This window comes from Lycium barbarum, chromosome 10 (genome assembly GCF_019175385.1).
Source record: "Lycium barbarum isolate Lr01 chromosome 10, ASM1917538v2, whole genome shotgun sequence".
Taxonomy (NCBI): domain Eukaryota; kingdom Viridiplantae; phylum Streptophyta; class Magnoliopsida; order Solanales; family Solanaceae; genus Lycium; species Lycium barbarum.
Window position 1 is genome coordinate 46,969,347 of NC_083346.1, and position 16,865 is coordinate 46,986,211.

Below are 16,865 nucleotides of genomic sequence, written 5' to 3' on the forward strand. Positions count from 1 at the left end.
GAGGAAAACAAGGAAAAAAAAATAAGTATCCTGAACCAACTAAGTTTGATCAATGATTTTATTTTTAATTTCAAACCTTTAATGACAACAAATACCTAAGAATTAGTGCAACATTATTAACTTTATTAGCATACCTTTTTGTCCCACTAATTTTTAAACTTATAACGTGTCAATGAACATGCAATCGATATGCACTGATCACCACTTAAGATTATCATAATATATATTGATTTAATTGGTTTTACTAGGCGGGGAGAGATGAATTATGGACCACTATTTCCAACTTTTTGTTTTCAATTTTCCGATCTAATTAATTATCCAATTGGTGCATAAATTAATATGTTGGTACTAGTATATAAATAGCATCCATTTGTTGTCCAGTCCAAAATTATCAATCCCTTAAGAAATGGGAAAGTATGAGTTGTTTATGGTGATATTGTTGTTGGATATAATAGTGAGTGGATGGAGATTTGATGGAGGGGGAGGATATGGATTAGTTGATGGTCTGAGAATGGATTATTACTACATGATGAATTGTCCATTTGCAGAGGGAATAGTGAAGAACACTGTGAATAGGCATTTGCAAACTGATCCTACTCTTGCTGCTGCCCTTATTAGGATGCACTTCCACGATTGCTTCATCCAGGTTACTTTTCTCCCTCCCTCTTTCTATAAATAACAATGATAAATTGTGTAGTCACCACAAGAATGAGTGGCTAGTTCTCTTAGTATTCTAGGGTTGTGGGATTAATATCCATGAATATTGTTTATGTTGAAGCTTTATGTTATATAGATTGATTATATTTGATTATCACTGATTTTGATTGGTTAAACTAGTTTACTTATGTTATTGCGCTTAATTTCTATACAATTATACAATTAAGACCTCTCCTTTAATTTATATTCTACAAGTAATCTAGCTAGCTACGCATGCCGTAATTAAAGATACGGTTGCGTTTCTACAAAACAATGGGAGTAACTCTTTTTTTACTTTACTGTACAATATCATACCATGCATGAGACATGAGAATTCTTTTCAATCTACTATCTAGTTACAAGAATTTCTACACTTTATTCTTTTCTTACTTTACTGTACAATATCATACCATGCATGAGACATGAGAATTCTTTTCAATCTACTATCTAGTTACAAGAATTTCTACACTTTATTAACATATATACTATTTCATATTAGTATTAACATATACACCTTGGTATTATCCTTATTGAACATCTTAATTAATTTTTTGTTGATAAATGAATGGGTTAAAAGGGATGTGATGCATCTGTGTTGATTGATTCAACAAAGGGTAACACAGCGGAAAAGGATTCGCCAGCAAATTTGAGCTTGAGAGGCTATGAAATCATTGATGATGTCAAAGAACAGCTCGAAAATCAATGCCCTGGTGTCGTCTCTTGTGCTGATATTCTTGCCATGGCTGCAAGGGATGCTGTCTTCTTTGTAAGATCGATACATTCATCTCCATAATATTGTTCTCTTACTTGATTCATTTCTATCACATAAAATATATAGTAGTACGTCCTTTGTAGATAATCTCTTAATTAGAGAAATAATTAGTGGTCTAATTGATGAATGAATGTTATGTTAGGCTGGAGGTCCAGTGTATGACATACCAAAAGGAAGGAAGGATGGAAGAAGGTCAAAAATAGAAGACACAATCAATCTGCCTTCCCCCACTCTAAATAGTTCAGAGCTTATCAGAGTGTTTGGCCAACATGGCTTCACTGCTCAAGAAATGGTGGTTCTATCTGGTAAATAAATAAATACCGTATATATATTCTTCAGTAATGCCTCAGTGATATAATTATTACACTACAATCCATTATATTTATATTACCGATGAACTCATTTAAGGTGAATTACCCTCCGGTTCATAATAAGTGTCATTTTGGCCTTTAACACACCCCTTAAGAAAATATTAACTCTTAGAAAAATAATAGATATTTTGACTAACTTACCCTTAATTGAATAGTACTTATTTAATAAAGTTTCTTGATTACATAAAAACTCACTTATCTAAATAGAATTTTTTTTGGAAGAAAACAATTAATACCTACTTGATTATGTAAATGAACACTTAGTTTGGACCAAAATAAACAGGCTAAAAGGACACTTGCTATGGACTAAAAGGAATGTATAATATTGACTCCTGCGTGTTACATATAACCTTAGGGGTCATTTGGTAGGATGTATTAGCTAGGTATCATTAATCCCTTGTTTGTAGTGTTTTTCAATTTATGTATAACTAAATTTGTATTTTAGTTATACACCATATTCAGTACTATTCTTATACCTAGCAAATCTATGTATAATTAACTGATAGTAGTACTATTCCTATTCTAATACACCCTATTCAATACTATTCATATTCTAATACACTCGATTCATTTAATACAACAAACCAAATAGTCGATAAAAAATAATATCAGTATAACTAATCCCAACGTAACTAATCTAAGCATTACTAATACACCCTATTTAGTATTGTTCTTATATACCCTGCCAAACGATCCCTTATAGTTTTGTTGATTATTTGTGTCCTTGTACTATATATGTATAGGTGCACATACGCTAGGAGTGGCGAGATGCTCATCATTCAAGCACAGATTGAGTAACTTTGACTCAACACATGATGTGGATCCAACTTTGGATACCCAATTTGCAAAGACTCTATCAAAAACATGCAGTGGTGGAGACAAGTCTGAGCAGGCCTTTGATAGCACAAAGGACACTTTTGACAATGACTACTATAATGCTTTGCAAAGGAAGACTGGTGTCCTTTTCTCTGATCAAACACTTTATAATAACCCTAGAACTAGAGGGATTGTTAATGCTTATGCCTTTAATCAAGCCATGTTCTTCCTTGATTTTCAACAAGCTATGGTTAAAATGGGTTTACTTGATATTAAAGAACGATCCAGCGGGGAAGTGCGCGCCAATTGCCGTATCATCAATTGAAATTATGCATATACAACATGTAAGTGTAATCTCATAAGTGGAGTCTGGGAAAGGTAGGATGTACACAAATCTTACCCCTACCTTTGTGGGGATTATGCATATATATATATCATTATTGGTATTCGTATAGATGTAAAAATATAATAGCCAAAGCAATATATTGTGTCTCTTATGTTTGTTGGTCCATATTATATACGTGAGTTCTGTTGTTAATGCAGGCAAGTTCTGTCCCTCTATCTGTTTAACTAAAGTTAAAGGAATTAATTGAGTTTTTGTATTATACAATAAAATAGAATGTGAAATAGTCCATTCAAGTTCCACTATGGTCACAAAAGAGTTAATAGTAAAAAATACAGCTAAAATATCACATTTCCGAGAGTTTCATACGTCAACTATCCATTATTCCATTTACTAACCTAAACTACATACACATCTCGATGCTGAGTTCACATCTACACGCCTATTGTCGATTGATTTCAAATATTTAGCAACTGCATTGAGGTATGTTTTAATACAAAAAGAGTGATAGTTTGGGTAGGTAAAAGGAATAATGGATAGTCCAGGCATGAAACTCGCGAAAAAATAATTATTTAGGTGTGGTTTTGATCTAACGTTATATCCTTGGTTTTAGGTACCAACAACCCCACTGTACTTTTTGCGAGGCGCTATATTTCATACGACGCCTTGATTGAAATCCTGGTTGTCTGACGTCTCTCTTCCCTTCAAAAAGAGAATATTCCAAACCATAACTGCTCGTTAACACAAACTTGGCTAATACACATTCCAGTAATTAACAGTTACAGACTTCATCCATTTTGATCCATAAAAATCACATGTTTGAAACTGTAAGACCATATTACATACTATGCATTATAAACAACAGAGTTGATAAATATTCATCCTCAAATGTAGCAATAGGGCGCCAGAATGAAGTCCTTAATGCCCAAAGTTGGTTCTCCTCATCATTCTCATGAAGTCTTCAACATTAACCTCTCCATCACCTGCAACATTTACAACCAAGAGTTATGATCCAGAGGAGCGGTGCAAAACTAGGAGTTACATCCGGCAGCATCCAAAGAGAAGTTGAAAATCAGGTAGCATCCTCACCATTGAGGAAATGAAGTGAAAGAGAAAGAGATCACACTTCCTAAAGCATATGCCAAAAACTAGACCTCAATGTCATGGAAGTGCGAAATTAGAAAAGGTTATAAAGAATAACAAAAAATAGAAATTAATAACAGACGGAAGGCTGGAGAGCACTATAAGCTAAGTCATGGCATGTGAATGAAAATACAGGAGTCGTGTACACTAATGAGTCGGAGATTAGTAAGATTTACCTCGTGGAACAGCTTGGAGATTAGTAGTTAAAAAGTTGACCATTGTTTACAGTTTTCATATAGCTATGCTATTATTGAAATGTGTGCAGATACGTCAATCGCATGGAATACTTTGTCATCAGAGGATGCTCATTAAACATTAGCAATTCAGCAGTTAATTGAACATTTAACCTAGTAGTTAGGATAAAATGTACTAAAATTGGGCCCCAAGGGTTTTGGTGTAGTGGTAAGAGCGCAGTGTGTGATCTGTGGGTTTGGCACACATCACGAATTCGAACCTTGCCACCAACAAAAGCCTGGTTAAGTAGGGAAGGGTAGAGGGATGGGGCCATTATCTAAAGTTTCGAACCGTACGTTGCTGGTACTTGGGGATTTCTTGGTTATCAAAAAATTTATACTACAATGGAAAAGGGACTTTGAAAAACTACATGGTATTAGTCTACAGCATCTGTTCAAGATTTTATTTTATTTTTTAAATTCACATGATCATTGGCTCTCTAAAAGAGATCAGGAATTGAGATTTCAATTCAGCAGAGTGCACATCATTTGTTCTACGGAAAAGGGCCAAAAATACCCCTAACGTATGGGAAATGGCTCATAAATACCCTCCATCCACCTATCGGTCCAAAAATACCCCTCCATCCACTTGTTGGTCTAAAAACACCCCCAACCTATTTTTTGGCTCAAGAATACCCCTCAAACTAACACCCTAATTTTGATGGTATTTTTTCCAATTTTAAAATGCCACGTGGCTTGTTATGATTGGCCACATATATTATTTAATTTAAAAACTATACCCCACCCATTTAATCTAACCCATTTTTTTAACTTAAACCCACTTCAGAATGCAGATATATATATTATGGTCATGCTTGCAAGCATATCTGATGAGCGGCCATGGGTATTACTCCTAATCAAGCCGCCATTGATGTACTCAAAGTTACTATAAGAAAAGCAGCTAGAGTTCTCCCAAGAAGGAAACCACCTAATGCCACATGGAAGTTCGAAACTTCCTCTCATCAGAGACCAACACTAGAGAGAATGCAGAGTATCAAATAATACCCGGACTAGCTCCTTACGGGAACATTATTTCCGATGAACTATTTATCAGAACAGCTAATACTTGAAATCAATTTGAACAACTTTTTATCATCATGCACTAACATAAAAAGGTTATATGCAACAGCTCGGACAATTTGGAATAAAAACTTGTCCAAGGGATTAATTAGCTCAACATCACCTACCCGATTTTAAATAGCCACCAAAATGCAAGTTCTTAATGCTTGGCAACAGCAATACAGGTCTTTTTATTAAGCTTCCATAACATCAAAATGGCCTCAATATATCATAAACCAAAACTTGAGAAAATCAAGATAAACCATGTGACATTGATGATCAATAATTTGAGCATTGCATGTTGTTGGCAATGAGAATGAAATGTGGGTTTAAAAAAAGGGGTCAGCGGCTATGGTTTTCAAAGTGGGTGGGTTTAATTTTTTAATTTATTTAAATAATATATGTGACCAATCAAAATAAGCCACGTGGCATTTCAAAATTGGAAAAATACCATCAAAATTAGGGTGTTAGTTTGAGGGGTATTCTTGAGCCAAAAAAATAGGTTAGGGGCTAAGTTGCACGGACTCTTTACTTTTGTTGCCGCACCCGTGTCGGATTCTCCAAAAATGCACTACTTTTGGAGTGTCCGACACGCACCAGTCGATATTTTTGAAGAGTCCGAGCAATATTAGGGGTATTTTTGGACCAATAGGTGGATGAAGGGTATTTGTGAGCCATTTCCCATAGTTAGGGGTATTTTTGGCTCTTTTCCATTTGTTCTAAATGCTATTTAGGTTTTAGTATCAGTAGAGCATATCTCAACAATCTAAGATTTTAATATATTAGCTAAGAGAAACTAAGGGGAAGGAAAACAGTACACGAGGTCCAAAATAAAGGTTTAAAATAGACTTTCCTCTTACTACATAGTTTGCTATATCATTATCGTCCTAAAAAACTGGCTAGGGGTAACAAAATTGACCCAAACCCATGTAACCTGCTAATATTTTAATGGCTTTGGACAGGAGTGATTTTGATGATAGGCTGATTTGGTTAGTCCAACTTAACCCATCAAAATCAACAGCTCAAATAGACCCATGTGGATGCCCAAACTAGCCATTGAAACATATCCTCTTTGTGCCGAAAAATGAATTGCCCCCTCTGCCATTACCAATGGCTTCATGTAGAGAACAATCCAAAGTTAGTTAACTTGTTCTTCATTACATGATCTTTCTTTTTCCTTTTCAAGATTACTTGATCTTCTTGAACTTAGAAAAGAAGTTCAAATATAGGGTGTGTTTGGTATAAGTTCAAATGCTTTCGAATTTTCCCATGTTAGGTTGATCAAAATGTTTTGGAAAACAGTTTCTCTAGGAAAACAAGTTCCTTAAAAATGAGGAAAATGACTTCCCTAATGGAAGTAGGGAAAACAAGTTCCGAAAGTAACATTCCAAGTTCATTGTATCCTCCCCACCCACAAAGGCCCCCAACCCCCCACCTCTAGATTACATATAAATGTTCTTGGAATAATATTTTTTGCTTACTTGCCAAACACTAGAAAATAAGTAAGAAACTCACTTGTTTTACAAGGAAACATTTTCCATGACATTTCCCTTCATACCAAACACACCCTTAGACGACTTTGGTTGTTTTGTATATAGACATGCCAAGAGACATTTGATCAGATAGAAACAATAGTTCGAACAAGTCGAGGTTCCTAAATGAAAAGAATGAAATAATTGTTATCAAAAAAATTATCAAGTTCTTAGAACCGAAAAGCATATTTAATAAACAAGTCTTTGTTAACCAACACAGTTTTTATGTTTCTGTAATGTGAGTTTGATCAATTTCAGGAGTTAAATTGGGATCTATTAATTTAATTTAATTTCTTATTTTAAAAATTGATGTCTAACCAATAATGCATTCAAGTCAAATTATGCTATAGGTCTCTCTTTTATTAGATGGAAATCATGGAATATAAGTTTGGAAGTGCAAAAATGATGGGTCATGTTGGGCGGGTAGGCTATGAGTTATGACCTAAGTTACACAGACTCGCCATTTTGGGTGCCGTCCCCGTCCCGGATACGGACGGGTGCGGGTGCCGGAACGGCAAACGTTCTGGATATGGTCAATCACATACGGATACTTTGACCGGAATCCGTCAACAAATTTGGGGAGAAAATTTGAGATTTTGATTTCTCAAAATTAAAAATAAAACAGATTTAAAATAAGAAAAATGACATACCTAATATTATAGTACTTTTATCTCATATTTGTTGCTTCATGTTTCGAATAAACCAAGAATACAAGGTTGTGTTAAGTTTCGGATGGCAGAGAAGCAGTGATATAGATGGAGGGTTTATTTTCGACCTTGAATGGCTTTGTCTTTCTATCTTGAGGAAAGAATGAAAGACTATGAAAGAGACGACCTAGAGACTTGAAAATTTTGCTCTGTAAAAGCTTTGCTCTTTAAAACCCTAAAAAGAAAATTTGGGTAAATATGAAAAAGACGACGCTGGAGGAGACAGTCGTGTACAAGTTGAATTATAGTCGTGTACAAGTTCATTTAGGACTATTAAAAGTCTTAATTGTATTAATTAAAGTACAAATACGACCCCTTTATTCTTTATATGTGCTATTTTTATCCCCTTTATTTTCATTATATGCTACTTGTGACACAAAATTAAAAGGCACCTAATTATGCTATTATAATATTTCTTTATAAATATTTCTTTCTTATACAATATAGGGATAATTTTTAAATTAATTATTAGCATGACAATTTTTTGATAATTAATTTATATTTTTAATAGCACAAAAGCACGGACACATTTACTTGTTGAACATTATAAAATTGACCCCTTTGTACAACAGATTATTCTTAGAACATATTTTTCATATGCCTTTTAAATTATTAATTATTGTAACTTATAGTATTTTTCACATAAATTCAAGTATGTAATTTGATAATGATTTGAAAATAACTTAGAAAAATGACAAAGAAGAATGATCGAGCTTTTTTAGATAACTATATCAAGAATGAGAGAATTTAAGAGCACTTAATTTATATTAATTAAAATTAATTAATAGTTAAGGTTATATACTCACATTAATTAACTAGACTTGTTGGGGATCTCGTTTTGTTAGACCGTTTGATTCTTTCTATCAGTACAAGCTCTGAACTATCGAGATACTTGAAATATAACTAAATGAAAGATTGAATTCTACAATACATTACCCATCTTGGAGAATGAAAGATTGAATTCTACAATATACATGTAAGTTTTTCATAAGAATATCTCTCAAAATTTGCAATATCTTTATAGCTCTGTTTTTAATATAATTTTGAATTTTCTTAGCCGAATCCCCGCACCCGTATCCATAACTGGATGCGCACCCCCGAATCTTAAATTTAGATTTTGCCGAATCCGACACTCGAATCCGGACCCGTATCGGATACCCGCACCCGAGTCCGTGTAACTTAGGTTATGACCCATTGACTAGTCCATGTTGAACCAACCCATCTCAGTTGACTAACTTTTGACTAACTTCTGACAGGGTTGGGCAGAAACATTTATCGTTGTTGCTCGGACTCAGGTGTCCGATACGGGTGCGGATCTAGAGGTCGGATCCTTCGTGTTCTAATTTTAAGATTCAGGATACGGATTCAGGCATGGATACGGGTGCAAGGATTTGGCTAAAAATAATTGAAATATCTAAAAATAGAATTATAAACCTAAATTATGAGATTATTATGTGGAAAACTTGAGGAGAAAATATTGATCAAGAGGAGAATTTCGGAAGGAGATAAAAGGAAAATGAGTGACATAGAAATTTCAATATACAAGGTATTCTATTTTCTTCGAGTCCACCTTAGCTTTTGTTTTGATTATAGAAATCATTGGATCTGTCCGGAATTTCTCCGTCGATTTTGGTCAAAGTACCCAAAAACGGTTGACCAGATCGGGTACGAATCCCACACCCATGTCATGTCAACACAGGTGCGGCACCGAAAGTGAAGAGTTCGAGTAACTTAGGTTTCAGCCCATTTTGACCCGTCCAAATCCAGCCAAAACCGCTCATTTGCCACCTTTAGCAACTAGTAATATATTAAGAGGTCAGCATTTTGGTATAGCAATTTTTGGAGTAGCTAGGTCTTTTCAGGAGCTTGAGAGCTTCGCAGTAAAATATCTTAAATACTCCCTCCTTCCCAATAAAATTGTCTTACTTTCCTTATTAGTTTGTCCCAAAGAGATTGGCGCACATTTCTATATTTAGAAACAATTTAACTTTATGAGATGATTTACAGCCACACAAATATCTAAGGCTTGTTTTGGACCACATTTCAAAAGTCTTTCTTTATTTTTTAAACTCCGTGACAAGTCAAACTAAGCCAATCTTTTTGGGACGGAGGGAGTACCAATCATATTGAAGCCCTAAGGGCTTTGGTCAAGAAGTTAAGAGAGTAGTTGTATAGTGCAGGTTAGGGACACATCATGGTTTTGAACCTTGTCGCAGACAAAAGCCTAGTATTTAAGTGGGGAAGGGTAGAGGGGGAGTCCATTATCCACCGAGTTTCGGACCATGCACCACCGACACTATGGGATTCCTCGGTTATCAAAAAAAATATATATATATATATATATATATATACTGAAAAAAGTAAAGCACTAAAGTCAAAATAGGAATACTAGGAAATAAAGCCTAACTTACGATCACGATCTGCCTCTTCTATCATTTCCTGTATTTCTCTATCAGTAAATCGCTCCCCCAACTCATCAGCAATTCTTTGAATGTCTGCAAAAGAGATCTTCCCCTGCATTTAAATGCTTTAATGATTAGTAACAAGCCAAGAAAACAACCTAATTGTGAGGAAGACAACCAAATAAGCAGAAAGCAGGAGGGCAAGAAAAGCAAGCACATTTTTATCTTGATCAATAATTTGAAATGCCTTCATGAGCTCTTCTTTAGTGTCCCTTTCCCCAAATTTGGCATTCATCATGTGCACAAATTCATCAAAGTCAATTGCACCACTGCCATCCTTATCAACTTCTGCAATCATTCGATTGATCTCCTGGTAAAACAAACACAATCATGAGTGCACTAACACATACGAGAAGGAACTGACAAGGGCAGAAAAGAAGAAGAAAACTAAAACCAAGTATTTTAGCCAGGAATAAACAGTATTTGACACGATGGAAAGCCTCCAAATTTGCACAAGAGAGAGAGAGAGTAAAAAATGAACTTATTCCCAGAATGACCTACCAAATAACAAGTGAAAGAATAATCAGACACTAGAAAGGTAAAATCCTTGCGGGGACTTCTCCTCTGTAAATATGGCTTCAGCACTGCCCTAGTGCTATCAATACCGGTGTTACCAATTTCCAAAAAAACGAAAGGTAAAATCCTGATACAGGCACCTAAGGCTAAATCTTCTTAACATTTCGCCAATGGGATCACTGACCAGCCAGCACGTTAAAGGCAAGGAATACAAATCAGAAAGCAAAACAAAACAAAAAATTGAAGACCACTTAGATAATCTATATATTTCCTTTATTTCCCTGGATCAAAACAATAAGCTGCACGACTAACAAAAGACCACATCACTTACATCTTGGGCATCACTTCACCACAAGTCAAACACAAAATAATGCAACTCAATTTATGTTAAGGTCAAAATCATTCTCAAATCTGTAACCAGGCTATCCACTTCGAAAAATCATGTACAAAGTGGAAGCTCTGCTTAACAGTCACTAGTAATGCAGTATGTAATAGCCACCCAAGACATTTCCCAAGCATCTGGATTAGTGTATCAATAGAAAGGAGCAGAGTCTTTAAATAAACTCAACCACTGTTTGTCCAAAACAGAAAAGGAAACCGAAGATGAAAGAACTTTATGTTAATCATTGCTGGGTTTCGGAACATTGATGCAAAAGGGGGGAAAACACGGAACATAAATCTGCAACTTGAATATGAAAAAGCAAAAGCACCAAATACAAATTTCAAGACTACAAGGAAAATCAGAGAATCTTTGGCAGTCAGAATGCAAGAAAACCGCCATCTGTAATAGGAGGAGACGTAAATTATTGCATCTCATATATTCAAATTATATGCTTCAGAAACAAGTACAGATATTGTTGTCATTCAGTATCTTCACTGTATGAAATATATGCTGTTAAACAGAAAGATACAGTAGAATATATGAACTAGCATATAAATACCTCTTCACTTGCTTCAAAACCCAGAGCCCTGTAACAAAACCATATAAGTTTTACTTATCATTAAAATGAAGCAGTAAAGGTACCACAGACAATGAGAGGTGAGAGAAAGTAGATAATAACAAAGTCAATTAGACATCGAGGACGTTATAAGGAATAGCAAAGAATTATCACAAACCTCATAGCAACATTGAGCTCTTTGGCATCAATGGTTCCTAAATAAGTTGCAAAAAAATTAACACAGTCAGAAAGAAATTAAGCATAAAAAAACTGCATCTAGTATGGATTCCTTGAGGTTTATTTATTACCAGAGTTGTCTGTATCAAAAAGGTCAAAAGCCTCTCTTATTTCTTGCCTTTTCTGTTGAGTTAACCCCTGATTACGTCCTCTGGGTTTCTCTCTTCGTGATGCACCTCTGTAAAGGCTTCCCTGCAGGAAGACATGATTCAGGTAAGTGACATGGACAGAGAATAGGGATAGAGTGAAGGAGACGGAAGAAAAAGAAATGCGGCAAAAATAGATAAAGATCAGAGATGGAGAGGTGTCAAGCACATCTAGTATCACAAAAAGTAGCCAGCCATCTTTCTATAGCATATTACTTTCTCTAATATCAACTAGCCTATTTAATTCTATATGTTACATCTATCATGTCATTCTCCCAATTCTCCCAGAGAACTAAGCTTGATATATAGAAACCACAGCCTGCCTAACCGCTCTTCCTTCATTCTTTTTTTCTCAAGTTGTCTTGTTATTCAATCACATTCCGTCTCAAAAGAAAAGGTAAAGAAAATTACAGTTTTCATTAACACCCCCAAGTTTTTAAACACAATCCACTAGAAAACACAATAGAAAAGGATATATAAGTCGTGGCATTTAAAACTTGTTGGTCAAATGTGTTCTGGCACCATGTACAGCCATCATTGCCACATTTACTATTAGAGAGGCCAAAAATGGAAGGACATTTGGAGAAGGAAGATGAGGATAAAGGAAGAGAATCAAACAGTTCGTAACAAGTTCCTACGTGTCCTTATTTGATGTTTCAAGTCGCTTCCTTCTTTCTCTCCCTTGTTTTTTTGGGTGGGAGTAAGGGCATTTGCAGTTAGTCTGCCAAATAAGGTTGCACCCAACAGAAAAAGGTATCCTCAAATGATTATCAACAGTTATATTTGTAGCAAAATTTGGAGACAAAAGTGGAGTCCCATTTGAAGCATGCAATGCATTCAGATCTAATTTACTTCAGTCAACCACTCAACAGACTTGGTCCGTGTCTTTAGTATGTCGTCAACGAGACACATTATCTATTAATGGACACACAAGGGAAGTGTTATAATTACGTCAAATTGTGGATGTCGATTTAGTACTCCTACAGTCCTATGCATCCTTTTTTAAAAACGGTGGTGTTTGAGTCATCTGCTTGCGCGCATCTTGACTGTTCGACTATTCCACCGCCACCTGCTACCTCCTACCAACGTATCGGGTTTGTTCTGACCACCAAGATTTAGGCAAATGGAAACAAAATACTACAACAACAAAAACAACAATAATAGCATTCCCACTGTGATCCCACAAGTGGGGTTTGGGGGGGTGGGGTGTATGCATACCTTACCCCTGACTTTGTGGGGTAGAGAGGTTGTTTCCGATAGACTCTCGGAACGCAAATAAGAATAAAAAACTTACTCCCTCCGTCCCAAAAAGATTCTTACTTTCCTAATTAGTTTGTCCCAAACAGATTGACACATTTCTATATTTAGAAACAATTTAACTTTATGAGATGATTTACAACCACACAAATATCTAAAGATTTGTTTTGGACCATACATTTCAAAAGTCTTCTTTTAGTTCTTAAACTTTGTGCCAAGTCAAACTAAGATACTCCCTCTATCCCAAAAATATTGTCCTCCTTTCCTTTTTAGTCTGTCCCAAAAAGATTGTCCCCTTTCTATATTTAGAAACAATTTAACTTTATGTGATGATTTACAGCCACACAAATATCTAAGGCTTGTTTTGGACCACACATTTCAAATGTCTTCCTTTATTTCTTAAACTTTGTGCCAAGTCAAAAGAGGACAATCTTTTTGGGACGGAGGGAGTAAATCTTTTTGGGACGGAGGGAGTAACTTTTATTTCGTCTCTACTAAGATTTGAACCCTTCTCTCCATAGTTTGCGCCCACTTCATTGACCAATAGTTCACACCCTTGGGTGCTACCCTGATGCATTCTATTATATAAAGGAGCTTTCTAAGAAAGTTTTTTTTGGAGCTTACTAAGAAGTTTTTTTTTTTTTTGAGCTCACTAAGGGAGCTTTGACGGAGTTTACCAAGAACCTTTCAGGAAGCTTACCAAAAAAGTTTTCCTCCTAAAAATTGGGGTTTTCCTCCTATTATCTCTATTTCTCTCTAAAACCCTCTTCTCTACGATCCTTGCTTTGTATTTTTTTTTCCTCTTATTACACATGAAAATTTTCACATAGCACAAGATTCTCAAGAAAGAACAGTGAAGAGTCTGAAGCCCGACTGAAAAATTATCTCATTGGAACCTTAATGAAATATATATTCTATATTTGTGTTTAAGTACCCATACAACTTAAAGACTAACAGCAAATCAATTAACATAAGGCGGACAAACACAAGAAAACAAAGCACCCTAGTGAATCTGGCAAAGACCACCTTCCAGCCCAAGCGAATTGCCCCGTTCTCTATATGGTATTTTTGTTCCTTTTTAGTAGGCACATCAAGAATTCAAATATGTTTTCTTTCCTGGTCATTTCCAGATCACATAACTTGATTTCCAGTCAGATCAACAGCCCAACAGTGCTCTATGCTTATATCATAAATGAAAACAACCACAGCAAACTTTTCAGAGGAGGTCTCAAACGGGATTCCATACATATAGATTGGGAAAATAGGAACAAAGGACTCGGATATTTGCTATTAAGGAAGAAAGTGAAAAAGGATACAACTCCATGCATCAGTTGAATTATTACCTACCTAGCATATTACTCCCTTTGTCCCAATTTATGTGACACCATTTCCTTTTTGGTCTGTTCCAAAAAGAATGTCACCTTTCTATATTTAGAAACAATTTAACTTTATGGAATGATTTACAACCACACATTTATATAAGATTTGTTTTGGACCACACATTTTAAGTGTTCCTTTCTTTCTTAAATTCTGTGCCAAGTCAAATGGTGCAACATAAATTGGGACGGAGGGAGTATAGAATTTTCACAAAATAGTAGTAGTGTTTCTCCCCGCTTAGAGGGGTGCCTATACATACATTTCTACCAAATTATAAGCTGAAACTAATGTACTGTTTTTCTTCTTCTTTTTTTCTCCCTTCCAAGTTCTAGACTCAAGATCAAGACTTGGGGGTCGTTTGGTATGCTGGATAAGCATAAATAACCTTGGGATAAAAATTCAGTACTGTCTTATCCCTTATTTGGTTACTAATCCTAGGATAAGTTATACCAGGATTAGAAATAATACCGGGATAAGTTATTCCCGCCAGATGGTGGACTAATAGTACCGGGATTTGTTATCCCTGGATAAAGCAATGAAAATGCAAAATACCCTTGAGGTCTGTCAAACCTTTTTTCTACTAAATAAGGTGGAGGGTATTTTTGTAAACAAACAACTTCTTCTTAGAAATTATGCAATGCATGTTATTTATAGTACAACAAATCAAATAATCAATAAGAAATAATACCAAGATAACTAATTCCGGTATAACTAATCCCAACATAACTTGTCTTCAAACCAAACTTAATTCTCAAGCTATGTGCTCCCTTCTATGTTAGTCCCTCCAGTTCAAAAAGAGTGTCCATTTAGCCATTTGCAAACCCCTTAAGAAAATACTAACTTCTAGGCAAAAATAGGTAATTTGACTAAAATATTCCTAATTAAATAGGTATTGGATTTGGTCATTTAACAATTAATAAGGGAAAATCTGAAAAAGTAAGGTTAATTAAGTGGACACTCTTTTTGAACCGGAGGGAGTAAATAACAAAAGATCAACACCTTCACAGAAAGATTAAAAAGATATGGAGAAAACCTAGAATCTTTACCGTTGATCTTTCTTCTAAATAAGTCTGCACAAAAAATCAAAAGGAAGAAGAGAATCATTAATCAACATCCAAGAAGCCTTAATAAACAGGAAACTCTAAGTTTATCCATGGTTATAGAGAACTTTGACAAAGAGAATATTATGAAATTGAAGGGAAAAAGCATAAAAATTTACCATTTTGATAAATTAAGTTAGAGATCTGGTGGTTCTGATGTTGTTCTAGGTAGAGTTATAGCTCTAGGAAGAAACGCGTTGGACTGCTTCTTGAAAATGGTCACTAGAGACAATTTCCCATTTTCAACTTTATATTTTTGGTTTGTTTTGAAAAAAGGATAATTCACTTAGACCCATGAAGTTCAATTTTAAACATCAATGGTCTGAAAAAGTCTAAGCATAAAAGGAGATAGTTTCACTTTGACCCCTGAAATTTTAATTCCAATCCGGAAACTTCACCTCATTTTAGAGCGCATGAGTAACGTCTTTGAGAAACAACCTCTCCGCCCCCATGAGGTAGAGTTAAGATCTGCATACATTCTATTCTCCCCAGTGTGCAATTACATTGGTATGTTGTTGTTGTAGATATTAGTCATCAAACAATGATATTCAAAAGAAATTTGGTTCGTATATTTCTACTTCAATTTAGAGTTAATATATAAATACAGTTTAGCCTATATTAGGAACATAAACTAAGAAGGAACAAAATAAAAAGATCTTATACAAAGTTAACTCGGAAAACTAAATCGTCTATAAACAAAGAAGGAAAATAAATATAAGATGCTAAAGTACAAGCAAATAAATCAATTACAAGGAATCAACTATTTTAATATATACGAAATTGACACTCCCCCTCAAGTTGGTGCAAAGATATTTTTCATGCCCACTTGTCAGTTATACCATGAAACGCCTTTTTGGACTATACCAGCATGCCGTTTATGTTTACTTCCATGAATTTTTCTATGTGGTTTGTTAATATCTTATTTACGAGCCATTGGTACGTGGCTCCTGCGTTCTTGAGTCTGAAAGATCACTTTATAATAAAAGATATCTCACTCGGTGATAAATGTGGTTTAATCCTGTTAATAAAAGGCATCACATAATCTGTGGTTTGCCGTAGCATCGACCACTTGACAAATGTGTGGCAAGGGGAAAAGGCTTTTGGACAGTTTTTGTTCAAATTAGTAAAGTTTATGCATACCCATTTTAGAGGCAAAATTC

The 16,865-nt window shown here is 35.1% G+C and overlaps 2 protein-coding genes across 3 annotated transcripts; one reads left to right on the top strand and one right to left on the bottom strand.

Moving 5' to 3' along the window:
* The first annotated feature begins 209 nt into the window (after positions 1 to 209).
* LOC132616198 (peroxidase 47-like) lies at positions 210 to 3,171 on the top strand. Its single transcript, XM_060330809.1, has 4 exons — positions 210 to 646; positions 1,274 to 1,462; positions 1,611 to 1,773; positions 2,583 to 3,171. The coding sequence occupies exons 1-4, from the start codon at positions 407 to 409 to the stop codon at positions 2,978 to 2,980; spliced, it is 990 nt and encodes a 329-aa protein (XP_060186792.1). The 5' UTR covers positions 210 to 406; the 3' UTR covers positions 2,981 to 3,171.
* A 543-nt stretch (positions 3,172 to 3,714) lies between these two features.
* Positions 3,715 to 15,957, bottom strand: LOC132616200 (caltractin-like). Of its 2 annotated transcripts, XM_060330810.1 has the most exons (9): positions 15,825 to 15,957; positions 15,652 to 15,675; positions 11,897 to 12,017; positions 11,767 to 11,803; positions 11,592 to 11,619; positions 10,292 to 10,444; positions 10,084 to 10,186; positions 6,949 to 7,087; positions 3,715 to 3,981 (listed from the first exon to the last, which is right to left on the bottom strand). In XM_060330810.1, exons 1-8 carry the CDS (start codon positions 15,825 to 15,827, stop codon positions 6,954 to 6,956), a joined length of 603 nt encoding a protein of 200 aa, XP_060186793.1. In that variant the 5' UTR covers positions 15,828 to 15,957; the 3' UTR covers positions 3,715 to 3,981; positions 6,949 to 6,953. The 2 variants fall into 2 exon arrangements, with proteins under 2 accessions (XP_060186793.1, XP_060186794.1); XM_060330811.1 differs by lacking the exon at positions 6,949 to 7,087.
* Positions 15,958 to 16,865: the final 908 nt, after the last annotated feature.